We start from the raw sequence: 16,241 nt of genomic DNA, 5'->3' as shown, positions 1-16,241 counted from the left end.
AAAATATAATCATTACTATCTCCATTCCATATTATAAACTTTTTGGTTTTTTTAAATTCATCTATGTATCAATGTATATGTTTTTATATATGTCTAGATTCATTAACACATAAATTTAAACAAGACCATAAAGTGTTATAATGTGGAACGGAAAAAATAACTATTTTATTATGATTTAATTTATTACTAAAATAGCTTTAAGAATAACTTGTAATTTTATATACTTACACAAAAATTTTAAATAAGACAAACAGCAACTCAAAAAAGAGTATAAAAAAGGAGTACTTATCAGATGTTTAAGAAGTTAGGCTGAGATCCGATGACAAACATTATGTTGGTGTGTGAAGGGTAATGCGAGATAGTTGAGGGCCTAAGAGGAAATACACCTTGTACATGCCCTCTTAATCACAGCCGCCTGCTGTAGATCGGACGGTCATAAGTGGACGGATTCGTGGATTGCTAGCGATTTGGATTTCGAGTGCTCTTCATCATCATTGAAATCAAACCGCGAATTGAACCCACCAAAGGAATTAGCCTGCTTTGCTACTCATTCGACAAATTTGGCCAACAAATGAATTCTGCGCACCCATTTCCCATCAACAAATTCGGCCCACCAAAGCCCACGAATAAATGTGGCCCACTTTAATTTTTGTCAATTAACGAGGCCCATGTACTCAGCACAAATTCGGCCCACAAACCGCCACGAAAGGATTTGGCCTGCTTAGTTCATCTCAACAAATCCTGTCCACAACTAAATTCGTCCTATCCATCTCCGATCAACGAATTCGGCCCACAAAAGAATCTGGCCCACAACTTCTATCAATGTTTTTCCTTTAAAAATCACCCCCACCCCAAAACAACCAATGAATTTCGCCCACGCTACCCATCACCGAATTCAACCTTCTAATAAAATTGGCCCACTTAACTTCCGTCATCTATTTCGGCCGACCAATTAATTTAGCCCACCTAATTCCCATGAAATATTTCGGCCCACACATTGAATTTGACCCAATTAGTTCTATTAATAAATTCAATCTACCAGCAAATTGGGCCCACATATTTCCTGTCAGAATTTTGAGCCCACAGATGGATTTGACCAACTTATTTCATGCCAACGATTAGGCCCAAATGTAAATCTCTACCTTCTAATAAAATTGGCCCACTTAACATGCGTCCTCTACTTTAGCCCACGAATACATTTGGCCCACCCAATTCCAATGAAATATTTCGGCCTACTACTGAATTCGACCCAATTAATTCTATTTAATAAATTCAACCTACCAGCAAATTGGGCCCAAATTTTTTTTGTCAATGAATTTTCGGCCCACGGACGGATTTGACCAGCTTATTTCATGTCAACGATGAGGCCCAAAGGTCGATCTACCCCCTATTAGTGCCCATCAATGAATTTGGCCCATCAATTCTTGTTTACAAATTTGGCCTACAGAGTAATTTGGCCCATCTTTTTCCACGTATGAATTCGGCCTACAATTGAATTTGGCCCAGTTAATTCTTAGGGGTAAAACGTTAATAGGAGATAATCTGAGGGCCTTGATGTTAAAATACCAGGCACCACTGTTCCGGCGGAGAGCCGGCCTCTGTCGCCGCGGCGATCTGCAGCCGGCTTTGCCTCCTCCTCGACGGCACAGGAGACCGGCGTGGTGGCGAAATGCGTCGGCAGTGAAGATCGCGGGGGGGGGGGGGGGGGGGGGGTGGAGCTGGAGCTCCGGGCCGCAGGGTACATGTCCACGGCGCGGCGGTGGAGGCGGAGTTCGTGCTGGGTGCTTTCAGGCTGGGGTGATTTCGCTGTTTACTTCCGGAATGCGGTGGCAAAGGAGGATGACGACGACGTGCCGTCGGAGATTGAGGTAATTACTGACGATGATTTTCTCATTCAGCCTATGGTCGACTACCATTCCTATGCAGCGACCATTCCCTAAATTCTTTTTTGAATCGATCCGATTAGTTACACAGTTGGATCAAAGTTCTTTGCATAAATGCTACTGTACTACGGTAGATCCTTTGTCAGGGTAGGAGGGTAGCTGCTAATAATGCTCCATTGTATCAGTAAAGCATCAACATTGTGCTTATCATCATAATTGGTCAGTAGCAAGCTAGCAGAATAGATTGTTTCGGAGACAGCGCTAGCAGTTTAGCACCAAAACCGGATTCTACTGTACATGTATAATCAACACAGCCTTTTTCTCAAGCCTACATTTGATTGCTGATAAAATCCTGCAAGATTGAGGCCCTGTTGAAAGGCATTTGGAATGACAAATGACAAATGAAAAAAGTTTTGATGGCAAAAGTTTTGATATTGTATTTTTGCAAGTTGGTGTTTAGAGGCATGTAAAAATTACCATTTTTTTTGGCAAAAGTGAGAGGTGGTCCGTGTCCCTATACACTTTTTGATGAAATTTGCTACTCTAGACTACCAAATACCAAATGGAAAGTTACCATTTTCTTACCCTATTGTTTAGATCCGTTTTACCAAAAAGTACTTTAAAATGGTAAAACTTTTACCATTTTGAAGGATTTAAATAGGGCCTGAATCAATTGCATCATGCTTGTTTACATTCTGTAAAATATCAGAGTGAGGAATTGTTTACATAACAAGATTAGTCGGTCTTGAGGTCTTTTTATCTCTGTTATACATTAAATCGTCCCAAGATCAGTAACTGAAGCAAGTCGAGAGAATGAAATGTCATTTGTAGCTTTGTGGAAACAAAAGTACAAGAAAAAACCAACTGACAAACTGTCTTATTACAAATTTTGTAGCATTATTATCCTGAAAAAACGGTGGCTCACCAGCAGAGAGAAGGAAAGCAGCCTCACGGCCTCACACGATGGATGGTTCTCTGCTTCCTTTTTGTTCTCTACTTTCTTTACTCTTCAGTGCAAAGTTAAAGAAGAAAGCCCCTCGAGCTGGAATTGCTTGGTTAGGACCCTGCGCATTCCACCAAGCAGCACTACGCGAACTCACTTCTTTTCTTGTTTAAAGTAAAGAGAATTAGAGCTTTAGTAGTGCCCCAAGCAGCATGCTATCATGTGTGTGGCCTATAATATTATTATAATGTAAAAAGAAGTAGCTTAAACTTGGATGAAGAAAAGAAGATTGGACGTGCCAATGGGTAATCTTTTATGTTTTCTGTTCTTTTTTCTCGAACACGTAAAATAATTGCACATCAATAAATTAGAAGATAAAAAGTGTTGATATATGACGCATACGGCCAGATTGGCCTCCAGCAGGGACCCCCAAGGAAAACAACGCAGGGGAGAGAGCCTAGACGCTACAAGCTAATCTCCCAAAAGAACGCCCAAGAGGGGGAAACACACTTGTTACGGTACGCTAATCTTCTAACAAGGCGCCAAGGGGTGCTATCCCAGTGGAGGACCACAGCAGGCCCTCCGAACGGATGGCTTGGAGCACATCCTGGAGGGAAGATAGCTCGTGATCGAAAACTCGGCGATTGCGTTCCAACCAGAGCTGCCAGGAGACAAGAAGGACAAGAGAGTCAAAACTGGCCTTCAGATGCTTCGGAAGGAGGGCTCTCGACGAAGACCGCCAGTCCTGAAGATAGGCACCCCTAGATAGAGAGATGGAAGCCCATCCCGCGATTATTAGAACCAAGAGCCAGATCTGTCTAGCGAACACACAGTTTGTTGTTCAATGAAACTTCGTTTGGAGGGTAAAATCCATGGAACAACAAGAGAAAAGAAGTGCATTATTTAGCATAACAAATCAAGAGAAAGGATCATTTAGCAAAAGAAACTAATTAAGTCGTGATGTCGATGTTTTCTCTATTCCTTGTCAGAGCAGGTACAATAGTAGGCTATAAGCCAGCTACAAACATATTTTAATGAGATAAACAAGGAGAGAGAAGAGCAACGGACTACATATTTGTAGCCAGCTGCAGCACAGACTCTAAGATATAATATGTGTATGACAGGTGGGACATGATAGTATATGTTTTGTAGGTAACTATTGTATGTATTGGCTTAGATTGACTATAATTGATTTGGAGCTAATAATTGGCTATACTATTAAACTTGCTTGCACGGGGTTGAGTGCTTCTTGATTCAAAGGGAAATTTATAAAGCATAAAGCAATAGTTCTAGTGCTTGTTCAATGCCCTATTCCAAGACCTCTCTTCTTTACAAGGGTTGCTTGGTGTGCAGGACAGGGAGGGGAGGAGACCAGAGTACCAGTGTAAAGATTCTTAGCTTCCCAAGGTTTATGTCACTCTCTCTTTATTCATGCCTGTCAGAACCTTCTAAAACAACCTTTAAATTCCTCTCAAGCTGCATGCATAGCATATGATTGTGACAGGATCTAAATTGCCTCCTGCTATTTCTTGGCCCTCTGAGCTCATATATAGAGGGTGGCAATTGCTGTTGGCTTGCCTACATGTACATAGATGATACACTACTACACTAGAGGTTCTTATTGCATCCCAGAAACAGGGACAACATTGGAGGGGAAATGGCAATGTATGCCATTAGGCTGCTAACCATTCTTCTTTGCTTGTTGCTGTTAGCTCATCAGCAGAAGGTGTGTGGATTGAAAGTTATTCGTCTCACCTTCGGAAGGGAAGAGGATGAAGTGCCTGAGAAGAAGCCGCGCATCCTTGCTCAAAGTAGTGTTGCCAATCTCAATAACAATGGCTACCCAGAAATCCCTTCATCAGTTGATCCTAACATGATGAGTGAGAGAAGAGTTTGGAGGGGTTCTGATCCGATACATAACAGGTGCTGATGCTTCAAGCATATGGATAAGATCAGAGACAACAAGAACAACGTCAGCAAAAATATGATGGATCACTCATGGGAGACGCTCAAGGTTTTTTGGTGCTTCTTGTGTTTTTAAACTTGTCTGTTTGATGCTTCTTTCTATGTCATTTGTGTTCTTAATATTATTTCGTAATAGATAGAGCTGTGAAAAGTATTAGTGGAAAACAATTATGAAGGTATTACAGTTATCAAGTGATGGTTTTGAATCTTCAGGTGTTCATGTTTTAACATTGTTTTATGTTGCTGTCACCAACTTTTGTCATGCTTTTGCATCCTTTTCTTCGGCTACCTCCCAATAAGGTTAGCATGGATAGCGATGTGTGCAATTTGAACATTTATAACCCTACGACATCTTACTATTGACATATTTGTTTGAAGAGTTTTTCTACCATCCTTAAAAAGTACTCTGAGATGCTAAAAATTTTAGTGCAAAATTGTAGTATTGTAAGGTATGTTATATCTCAAGGTATTAAACTTTTAAACTGAAAATCGTGATAACTCGAGATACTTTTTCAAGGATGGTAAAAAAACTCTTGTTTGAATCATATAGTATATTAATACATTTTCTCTCAAATCTTATCTCCTCTCTTTGTGGATGAAAGAAAAGAACTAATAGGAGTTACAAAACTAATAACTAATTATCTCTCAGACACAGACTTAACTGCACATAACTTTTTTGCAACCTACATTGCAAAAATGAACAGAAAACTTCACCAGTAACAAGTAGGCTGGCTTATTGATCATCTAAGAACTGCAACAGCAAGCTACTACCCCATGTTACCCTCCTAACCTTGATGATTCACAGAAAGTGTTCTCTGATACCTGCCACGCTTGTGAAGCTGCAGCTTCACGGAGTGCATCTTGCGGGCGACGGCGGCCCAGATCATGTCGACGGCGTCGCCCGGGCGCGAGGGGTGCTGGTACTCGAAGTGGCGGGCGACCTCCCTGAGGCGCCGCCACATCGCCGTCCACTCGCCCTCGCCGACGCCCCTGAGGAGGCGGAGCAGGAAGCCGTCCCGGACGGCGTCGGCGGCGCGGACGAAGACGCAGAACTCGGAGTAGTCGAGGACGTCCTCGAAGGGGAGCTCGATGTCGTCGCTGACGACGACGGGCACGCAGTGGCTGGCGATGGCGTCGAAGAGGCGGTTCGACGACGGCGTGTCGCCGGCGATGGTGAGGCAGAACTTGGAGGCGGCCATCCCGCGGGTGGCGCGCCGGATGCCGTTCTGCCGGACGCTCCCGTAGGCGAAGTGCACGTCCTTCTCGTCCTTGATCAGATGGTACAGCCTCTGACGGACCCTTCCACCCTGAAGCAATCGCCATTAGAAATAGCACACTATCTCTAAACTATCTAAAAGACAACTTCTTCAATAATATAGCTTTTAGCAAGTAGCTCATAATACAAATGACCAAATATATCATTCTCACTTGACATTAAAATATGTGCAAGAGACTAGACTATCTCTTAATTAAGAAATAACTTTTATCTCTCTTCGTTAAAAAAATGTATAGTACATCTTATAAATAGCTTATAGATACTCATTGAGGCCTTAGAGATTTTGAATTTGGTTCAAAAGTTCAGTGGCAACTCACTTAGACAGTTAGACATGGTTTATTAGTGGTGTTTGAGATAGCTATGAGTATGATTGAACGGTTAAAATATTATCTAGTTTTAGTGATAACTATTTAGCTATAAATAATTGAACTAAGTTATAAGATCTACTCTAAATGGGGCCATAGTTTTAGATGCTTACTGCAATGAAGTTTCAAACTTAGCCACGTTTGGCATCTTCATTCCTAACCCTATACTTTTTTGTTTTTCATGCGTACGTTTTCCAAACTGCCAGATGGTGTATTTTTTCAAAAAAATTCTATAGAAAAGTTGTTTAAAAAAATCATATTAATATATTTTATAATTTTTTATACTTAATAATTAATTAATCATAACTAACAACCTTTCTCGCTCCCGCTGAACACGGCCTTAATTTCAGTGGTCATAGTCGCAATGATTAATTTCTAGGTTTCCGTAGAAAATAGAGCTTGTAATTTTAATTGAAGTATCTTAATCATTTGTCTTGGTCTAAAATATGAACAAAATATCTTACCCTACAAACCTTAACATAATAATAGCTCCAAGCCTCCAACTACAAATTTACAAGGAAAACACTGCTTCATAAACTTTTGAATTTAACTGTACCAAACATGACATATATATTTACTAAACTCTAAAGCATAAATGAGTTATCGTACTATCAAAGTACTTGACATAATAAGCACAAATTGTGGTTATCAAAATATCATAATTTAAAAGTTTTTATTTGTCGGGGATAAAGTCAGACTAATCAACGGTGTAAGTAAAAAGAAACGAACGAACGTAGTTACGAGGTAATTCACTCTGCGTATTTTAATACAGGATGGTGTTGATTTTTCTAACAGGTCATTAACCATTTGTTTTATTCACAAAATTTATGTAATCATCAATTATTTTGATATAATTAGATTTATTACTAAATATATTTTAATTATAACTTGTATTTTTATATATTTACATAAACTTTTCTAATATGAAAAATAGTATGTGACGTTATTTAGGAGTAATACATTTTTTAGCTGGTGCTGGACTGAACTTACGCCTTTCCTGTGAATCGCGCCTTGGAAGTAAGCCAGGACGGGGCGTTGGTGGAACCCCGGCGAGTCGCCGTCGCCGAGGGAGGGGACCACGTGCTTGTAGGGCGCGATCACGTCCTTCCTCAGGTTGGCGACGTCCGGCGGGTACCTGCCGAAGTCGGAGAGGACGAACATGGCGGCGCTGAGCCGCCGCCGGGCGTCCATCATGCTGTTGGGGTGGTGCGGCACGACGAGGTGGTTCGCGCCGCCCCACCGCCGCCACTCCTCCTTCCTCGCAAGGTACTTCACCAGCTCGGCCTGCAGGAGCCTGTTCGTCGCCGCCGCCGCCCTCCCGCTCCCGTGGCCGTGGAGCTTCGACTGCCGGTTGTAGCTCAGCGACGCGAAGAACGGCACGAAGAAGACGTCGGCGAGGCTCGCGTTGGTCACCCTCACGGCGGTGCACGGACGGCGGTGGCCGGTGGTGGTGGGGAAGGTGGAGGAGAGGATGTCCAGCGTGAGCCAGTACTCCACGCTGTGCTGCAGGTTCAGGCCGCCCGGGTAGCGCGGCACGGCGCGGGCGTCGGCGACGTCCGGCCACGCGCCGCCGCCGGTCCCGGCCTTCTTGCTGTCCCACCCCAGCATGCCGAAGTGGAACTCCGGCGGGAGGTCGTAGACGTACACCCTCAGCTGCGCATTCTCCGCGTCGCACACCCTCTCTTCCTCTCCTCCTGCTCCTCCCGACGGCGGCCGGATCATCTCCGGGCCACCCACCTCGACGGCGCGCACCGTCGCGTTGCCGCTGCTCGCCACCATCTCTGCCTGCCTCGACGTCACATGATGCCGTTGATCACCGCCATCCCCGTGGCGGCGGCTGCTGCTGCTGCTACCAGTACCACCACCATCCTCGCCGGTGAGCAGCGGCCCCACGCCAACGCCGCCGGTCGCCGCCAAGACGGCGCTGTCGATCCGCGAGCTGACGAGAGCCCAGCAGGAGAAGGCGACGAGGGAGACCGCGACGAACACCACGTAGCGCAGCACCCTCCGGTGCTCCGGCGGCGGCAGAGGCTGCATCTTCCTCTCCGCCACCATCCACGACACCGAGCAGCGCAAGAAACCAGCCAAGCTCGCCGCTGGATTCGCCACAGCCCAAATTATTCTCTTCCCAAGATCAAATCAAGAAACGATCAAGCTGCTTCATTCAATCCCCCCACACCCTGCTCCCCCTGGACGAGATCCATCGATTGAACCGTCCGTCAGTTAATTCGTCGTCCAAGAACGGATTAACCGGAGATCTCATCGATCATGCTCATGGACCAGGAAACAACTAATCTCTAATAGAATCAATCAAACACAAAAACAAACGCTATTACTAACAATTACCTTCACGGAGCACGCCGGCGATGGACCTCCTCTTCTGCCCCGACGACAGCTTACCGGCGTGTGAGGCGAAAAGGCGGCGTCTTGACGAGAGATCGATCAGGAGGCGCCTCGTCAGGGCCATCGCCTCCTCCTCCTTGACCACGCTGTGTCGCGATGCATGCGGATCCTGCGACGACGATGGCGGCGTGTTCGGTTCTTCCTCAGATGACACCTATCATTCGTTGTGTTTGATCAGTTGGGTGATCTCTGCATGGCGCAAGCAACGGGGAAATCGGCCGGATTGCCAACGGACTTTGTCAAGACGATCGTCGCGTACGCGCGGCAGAAGCTGAACAGATATTCTAAACTCTTAACAGAAGAGCGTATCTATTACGTGTCATCTAAGTTATTAAAATGTTTTCAAAAAGTATAAAGATAGATTAATACTAAATATATAACTTTATATACATGTATGTTTAAATATGATTTCTAAATATTATACAAATATGACTGAAGCATACACATAGTATTTAGAGTTTAATTTATTATATAAACATATTTGAACTTATATGCTTGTATAGCGATATATCTCATATTAATTTATCTTTATAAATATTTTAATTTTTTAATAACTATTTAGATAGCATTTTAAAATTCACTCCATAATAGTAGAGCGGAGCATAGCAGAAACGTGTAAAGTGTTGCAGTGTGCAACGTGCTCTGCATCGGTTGCTTGTCGTCATCCGGGTTGGAATTCGCACGTCAATCTGCTTGGAAAATTAGGCATACGATACTTCAGTTTTAGGGTATCGAGTGACTTTTTGGTAGAGTGTGAATTAATCAACGTTTCAATATTTAGACGCCAGTCCAAAATTCTAGTATTCCGGGTTTTGTCCATGGATCGATTTGACATCAGCAGGCAACTTGGCCAACAAACATATAAAAGAACCCATATATATGAATCATCCCACTAATCTTTCTGCCCATTGAGATGTACTTATTAGGTGTTACCCCTTTCGAAAATAGAATGTTAACATATTCTTTTTCGGTTTGCAACACTTGCATCAAGTTGTGATACTGGCTATAGTGCTTTCTACAAGTAGGACTCTATCAATAGACCATATTTTTGGTGCAAAGTCAATTGCGCGGCAACAGGTGCAGGCAGTCCCCATCTCTAGCATGTGTTGGCCCTAATAGGCTGCACTTCAACCTAGCAAGGCCCAAAGTGACGTGGAGAAAGGATGACATGTCACTGCATGCATGTCACGTCACCTTTTAAACCTGTGATTTTTTGTTAATTAGACTGTATACATGATGTTATGTGAGAAAGTAATTAGAACATGTGGTTATGTGTTACAAAGGCTCCTAAACCTGGGGTTTTCTGAAATTAACTATTTTTAATATGCGGATTTTGAAACTTGACGTCAACAGTAGGTAGGGACTACAACTGCACTTATTACTTCCCAAATTCAACACGGCCCACATAGCCGCAGAAAGAGCAGAGGAAGAGAGATTTCCTGCAGCGAGCCATAGCTAACGGGCCGAATGTGTTGTGTCCGATACGTGGAAAGAACACCATACGGTCCAATACCCCAGCCCCAGCTAAAATCCTGCAACTTTTGCCATCTCGGCCCACTAAACCGTGCCGTTTTCCCCCCTCTTTCAAGCCCCCTCCGCTGCCAACACCACCGTCCACAGCGACCATCTCCGCGAGTGAGGAAGAACCCGTGCAAGCGCAGCGCGTCAACCCCCCCCCCCCCCCCCCCTGAGCAGGCAGCCGTACCACCCGCATCACATGGCGGTCGGGCCTGCGCACAGTACTGTGCCGGTGCGGCGCGGGCGCCATCCGTGGTTTCGAATTTTCGCCGTCTCGGATCCTCGCACGCGCAGACGCGACGGCGATCCTGACCACCCCAAGCTACAGCAAGCATCACCACCACCACCGTAGCGGCAGCGGCAGCAGCGGCAGCAGCAGTAATGATCGAAACGAGCATCTCGCGCACCCCAATTCATTGCGCTCCCTCTCTCTCTCTCTCTCTTGGGCGGCTTGCAGTAAAAGCCAAACCCTTCTGACCCCCTACCCTACGACCCCTACTCTACTCGGTGCCTCCCAGCTCAAAACGTGGCCTGCGCTACTGTACACTTGTACCTCTCGCCTTGTCACGTCTCTCTGACTCTGCTTGTGTTTTTCCCCCTTCTTCCAGCCTATCTTCTGTATAATCCAAAAATTAATTTTTAATTTTTAAATTTGAAGTTAGTTTTTAAAACTTGGTTTTAAATCGCTAAAAAATACTAGCTCCATCCTAAAATAAAATCATTTTTCAGTTTTTAGATGTAATATTTTGACTCTTCGTCTTATTTGAATTTTTTGGTAATTAATATTTTTATTATAACTAGATGATAAGATATGGCTAATACTTCCTTTGAATCAAGGGGTCTTAAGTTTTTGCATAAAATTTTTAAATACGACGAATGATCAAAATATTGGACACATAAATCAAAAAATAATTTTATTACTGTAGTATATACCTATCAGGTTTATTTACTAATTATTTTTATTTATACGGAATAGTTCACTAATCACCCCCTTGTTCTGATTAGCTCAGCTCGGCTGGCTCGCTCGTTCTCTCTAGCTCGGTTTATTCTTATCTCCTCAGCCTGTAGTTTTGCTCTCTCTGTCCGTCCTTTCCCCCCATGGATAAAACCGGCGCGCTCCCGCGGTGATCTCCTCTCGATCGCTGCTGCTGCTGCGGACTGTGCCTCCGGGTGAGCATGGAGGCCGTCGTCGGGGTCAAGTACAGGCCGGTGGTGTTCCCCAACGGCGGCGCGGCGGCGGTGGGGAGGAGTAAGGCGAGGGCGGGGATTGGAGGAGGTGAGGGGGTGGGGGTGTATAGGGAGTGTTTGAAGAACCATGCGGCGAGCTTGGGCGGGCACGCGGTTGATGGGTGCGGGGAGTTCATGCCGTCGCCGGCGGCGGATGCTGCTGACCCGTGCTCGCTCAAGTGCGCCGCGTGTGGGTGCCACCGGAACTTCCATCGCCGGCTGCCCGAGGCGCCGCCGTCCCCGCCTCTCCTCGCGCTTCCGCCGCCGCCGCCGCAGCAGCAGCAGCTGAACGCTGCGGCGGTGGCGGTGGCGGCGCCGGCACCACCGCAGCTGTTGCATGGGAGCCACCGGCGTGGGGAGGAGACGCCGGTGGTCGAACGCATGGCGCACGGCGCCGGGCGGCACCACCACGAGGACGACGACGACGACGATGACTCGGAGGACTCCGACGAGATGTCCGACTACGACGACGACCGCCCCACCTCGCCGATGCCGGCCCCTCCGGTGGTGCTGCAGGCTCCGGGCTACCTCCCCTCCGCGACGCACATGCTGCTGTCGCTGAGCACCGGCGCCCCGGGCTCCGCCCCAGGCATGGCGGCCAGGCACCCCACCGCCATGGGCCCTCCCGCACCATGTTCGGCATCGCCATCGGCGTCGGCGTCGGCTTCCGCGGCGCGGAAGCGGTTCCGCACGAAGTTCAGCCCGGAGCAGAAGCAGCAGATGCAGGCGCTGTCGGAGCGTCTCGGGTGGCGGCTGCAGAAGCGCGACGAGGCCATCGTCGAGGACAGCTGCCGCGAGATCGGCGTCGGCAAGGGCGTCTTCAAGGTCTGGATGCACAACAACAAGCACAACTTCCTCGGCGGCCACAGCGCGCGCCGCTCCGCCTCCGCCTCCGCCGCCGCCGCCGCCTCCCCCGTTCTCCACCCAGCCCCCCACCCTGCCCCGGCGCCACACGCCCCACCACCAGTCCACACTGACTTCAACATCAACGGCTCTTCCACTCACTCCGCCGTCGCCGCCGCCGCCGGCGACCACGCCGCGACGGCGAGTGGCGGCTCGCCGCAGTCATCTTAATCAAAGACTAGCACAATCAAATCAAGGTTGTTTCTTTTTTGTAGCCTTTCGTGTCTAATTAACCAACCCTAATGACCCACGTCAACCTACTGTAGCAAGTAGTAGTAGTAGCAAATTAGCAATGCTGCTAATTAAGAAAGGAGGAAGCTTTTCCTCTAACGGTGAGGCCCAAGCAAGATTATATTCATAAAAATGTGGCCTTTTTTTTGGGATCAGATGACAAATTATCAATGGAAGATGCAGGATCAGAAGTAGTACCACTAAGTACAGTGATTACTAGGAGTAGCTTAATTTGTTCTTGAGCTAATCTGTGTGCTCATGGATGTTGTGCTAGTCAGAGTCCTAGGTGGGGTAGTGTTCTAGGATCTCATGCCGTCCTTGAATGAATATATAAAAAAATTGGCGGCTTCTCTGCTCTGTGCCTGCCTAATCACTGTTTGCATAATTACTTTTTGGATATGTACTGTTCTTTATCTGTGTGTAATGACTGTTTGGTGATGGAGGATGAGTTCCTTTTGGATGTTGAGGTCAAATTCAATTGTTTCATCAGATCTTGTAGTGTTGTCATAGTCAATGAGACATGCTTTTTGACCGCTAGTTGCATAACGGAAAACCATAAAAATGCAACGTTGCGTCCTCACAAATGGCCAGGGGTAGTATCCATCTTCAGTCACTACCAAAAGCCACGAGTTATTGGAATTTGTACTGATGAATATAAGTAGGTACTCATAAATAAAGGTGCAGTGGTAAATTTGATACAAACATTCGTGGAAAAAGCTAAATTTTTATACACATATTCGTAGCAATCTAAAGATCAAGTCTTAAAAATAAACTTTGATAAAAAAATTCTAAAACTAATTCTAAATTTAAGATTAAAAATTAATTTTGGTTTATAAATATAAGCATAAATAAATAGACGAGTGTGATATCTTCTAAAAGTATAAGCATTAACAAAATATGCCAAACAGACGGCGCATTGCTGCGGTTTGGCATAATCATGCTCCGTCTTGGGTTCAACATATGCTGCAGCAAGAGTATATACTGAATTTTTGGGTTCTTTAGTACTACCCTACCACCGCCCCGTCCCTAAATATTTATCATTGTTAACCTTTTTATATACGTTTGACTATTTATCTTATTCAAAAAATTTATTTAATTATTAATTATTTTTATATCATTTTATTTATTATTAAATATACTTTTATGTATATCTATAGATTTACATATTTGATAAAAAAATTTGAATAAGACAAATAGTCAAACGTGTATAATAAAGTCAACGGCGTCAATCATTTAGGACGGAGAGAGGATAAATTAAAGTAATGAACTGATTACGGAGTTTAGCGAGAGAATACATAGGGGTGAAATGGGAAAACTTTAAATAAGAATGGATTGATGATACTCATATAGTCCTATGAATAATACTAAAAATACTTATATTTTTATACACGTTCTAAATTGGGGTGACATGGGGTGTTTAGATTGAGAAAATTTTTAGAAGAAGTGTCACCTCAAATGTTTAACCGAATGTTGAAAGGGGTTTTCGGACACGAATGAAAAAACGAATTTCACGGCTACCATGGATACCGCGAGATGAATCTTTTGAGCTTAATTAATCCATCATTAGCACATGTTGGTTACTATAGTACTTATAGCTAATCATGGACTAATTAGGCTCAAAAGATTCGTCTCAACATTTCTTTCGTAACCGTGTAATTAGTTTTTTGATTCATCTATGTTTAATGCTTTATTTAGGTGCCCAAAAATTTGATGAGATGTTTTTGGAAAAAAAATTTGGAAACTAAACAAGGCCTAATGAATAAAGCTCTTTGGGTGTGTTCCCTTATTATTCTCAGATTTTTTTTCTTGACATCTTTTAAAAAATTTCTAAATAAAACTTCAAAATCTCATTTTTTATAAAATGGATTTTTAGTTTTTATAATAGTTAGTTCTATCATTTACACCATTAAATAGCTACTATAAAAAGTAGATAATGTTCCTTCTTTTATCTTAATCTAAAAAACAACAAAACCTCTTTCCGTCCAAAGAAAAATGATAGCACCCCATATTCTGACTTTTGCTAATTTTTAAAAGCCAAAACTTGAATTTTTAATATTAAATTTGGACTAAAATTTGGAGGGTTTTTATCGTGGCTTATTTTTTAGCCTTATCTTTTAGATAGTAAGAATAAGTATATAAAAAAATTTATCTATTGAATATTTTTTACTTACAAATATTGTTTGACTTTTTCCATGAACAAACCAAACTATCGCACCGTAAGAACTAAGCTAGCCAACTTGGTCATTTATTATTTCAGCAATTAAATCTTTATTTTTTAAACTGAATACATTTGATAACTAACATTCAACATAACTTCCATCTAAAATAGGAGCAACCAGTTCATTCGGTTAAAAAAACATGGAAAGAAAACTTTAAAAAGGAGAGGTAAAATCAACATTAAATTTCAAAACAAGGGCAAGGCTGAAATTGTTCTTAAGATTTTTATATACATGTTAATTGCGATAAAAAACGAACACTAGAAAATAAAGTACAATAAAAAATCCCAATAAAAACTCTAAAATATAAGTTTTAAATTTAAATTTAAATTTTAGCTTATAAATATTAATATAATCGATAAGGTGGAAGGCAAAGACTCCATTAATGATGATTTAATCTGCAGAGGACAGCAAAGCTTCGTACTTGTACCGGCAGATCTGCGGTAGGAAGTGTTGAACTGTACTCCTTATGTTTCAAAACAAATCAACTTTTTAGTTATTAGATATAATGTTTAACTCTTTTTCTTATTTAAAATTTTTTATAATTAATAATTTTATTTTTATTAAATGATAAAATATGAATAATACTCGTGACTAATTTTGTAAAATAATTTAATTTTTTTTAAATAAAACAGATAATTAAATGCTCGACGCAAAATCGAAAAGTTGGTTTTTTAAGGCGGAGGAGCAGCAGCAGGCAGGAAGGGTACTGCAGGCTGCAGCAGGACACTAGTGCGTGATGGGACGAGGTAATGAGGAGGGATGAGAGGGGAGGGGGACGCTTGCTTTTGGGTGTTTTGTCTCGCTGTGTTGGTGGAAAGCGCGCATTGACGCCGGAAAGGGAGCCGCTGTGCTGCAATGCGCTCCGGACCGGAGACTCACGCAGCGGCTATCGAGTCAAATCATGCCACTGCTTCCTTTGGGTACTACTGCTGCTGCAAGTATAAGGGGGTTGTTTAGTTTGTATTTTTTTTAAAAAAACATCATATCAAAACTTTAAATATATATTTAAAATATTAAACTTTGTCTAATTACAAATAAATTTTGGATTTTGTTTAGAAACCGCGAGACGAATTTTTTGAGTCTAATTAATCTACCATTAGCATATGTTGGTTACTGTAGCACTTATGACTAATCATATTCTAATTAGACTTAAAAAGATTCATCTTACTATTTCTTCCATAACCGTGTAATCATGTTTATATATATTTAAAGCTAAAATTCAAATTTACATTGTTTTTCCTTTTTCATTTTAGTTTATTTTTTATTTTGACGTTTAGATTGGTGAGAATATATATATATATATATATA

At 43.2% G+C, this 16,241-nt stretch overlaps 2 protein-coding genes and 1 long non-coding RNA gene across 4 annotated transcripts; 2 read left to right on the top strand and 1 right to left on the bottom strand.

The window, feature by feature from the left end:
* The first annotated feature begins 1,713 nt into the window (after window positions 1-1,713).
* On the top strand, window positions 1,714-4,627 carry LOC107304864. Its single transcript, XR_001550946.2, has 3 exons — window positions 1,714-1,868; window positions 4,180-4,233; window positions 4,539-4,627. It is a non-coding gene; the product is annotated as an uncharacterized LOC107304864 (long non-coding RNA).
* Window positions 4,628-5,353: 726 nt separating this feature from the next.
* Window positions 5,354-9,075, bottom strand: LOC102706677 (probable arabinosyltransferase ARAD1). 2 transcript variants are annotated; one of them, XM_015840746.2, is made up of 3 exons: window positions 8,779-9,075; window positions 7,423-8,528; window positions 5,354-6,098 (listed from the first exon to the last, which is right to left on the bottom strand). In XM_015840746.2, exons 1-3 carry the CDS (start codon window positions 8,897-8,899, stop codon window positions 5,577-5,579), a joined length of 1,749 nt encoding a protein of 582 aa, XP_015696232.2. In that variant the 5' UTR covers window positions 8,900-9,075; the 3' UTR covers window positions 5,354-5,576. The 2 variants fall into 2 exon arrangements, with proteins under 2 accessions (XP_015696232.2, XP_015696233.2); XM_015840747.2 differs by having other exon boundaries at window positions 7,423-8,621; window positions 8,779-8,869.
* Window positions 9,076-11,373: 2,298 nt separating this feature from the next.
* LOC102706401 (zinc-finger homeodomain protein 10-like) lies at window positions 11,374-13,240 on the top strand. Its single transcript, XM_040526585.1, has one exon. The coding sequence runs from the start codon at window positions 11,530-11,532 to the stop codon at window positions 12,652-12,654; it is 1,125 nt and encodes a 374-aa protein (XP_040382519.1). The 5' UTR covers window positions 11,374-11,529; the 3' UTR covers window positions 12,655-13,240.
* The last annotated feature ends 3,001 nt before the right edge of the window (window positions 13,241-16,241 follow it).

This window comes from Oryza brachyantha, chromosome 8 (genome assembly GCF_000231095.2).
Source record: "Oryza brachyantha chromosome 8, ObraRS2, whole genome shotgun sequence".
Lineage (NCBI taxonomy): Eukaryota > Viridiplantae > Streptophyta > Magnoliopsida > Poales > Poaceae > Oryza > Oryza brachyantha.
This window is presented reverse-complemented; position numbering and strand designations above follow the sequence as displayed.

Coding starts and splice junctions, on each gene's coding strand:
- LOC102706677 (XM_015840746.2), bottom strand. CDS start 8,899: ATGGCCCTGACGAGGCGCCTCCTGATCGATCTCTCGTCAAGACGCCGC. Junction 8,529..8,778: donor CGCCGGCGTGCTCCGTGAAG/GTAATTGTTAGT, acceptor TGGCGAATCCAG/CGGCGAGCTTGGCTGGTTTC. Junction 6,099..7,422: donor GCGCGATTCACAGGAAAGGC/GTAAGTTCAGTC, acceptor CGATTGCTTCAG/GGTGGAAGGGTCCGTCAGAG.
- LOC102706401 (XM_040526585.1), top strand. CDS start 11,530: ATGGAGGCCGTCGTCGGGGTCAAGTACAGGCCGGTGGTGTTCCCCAAC.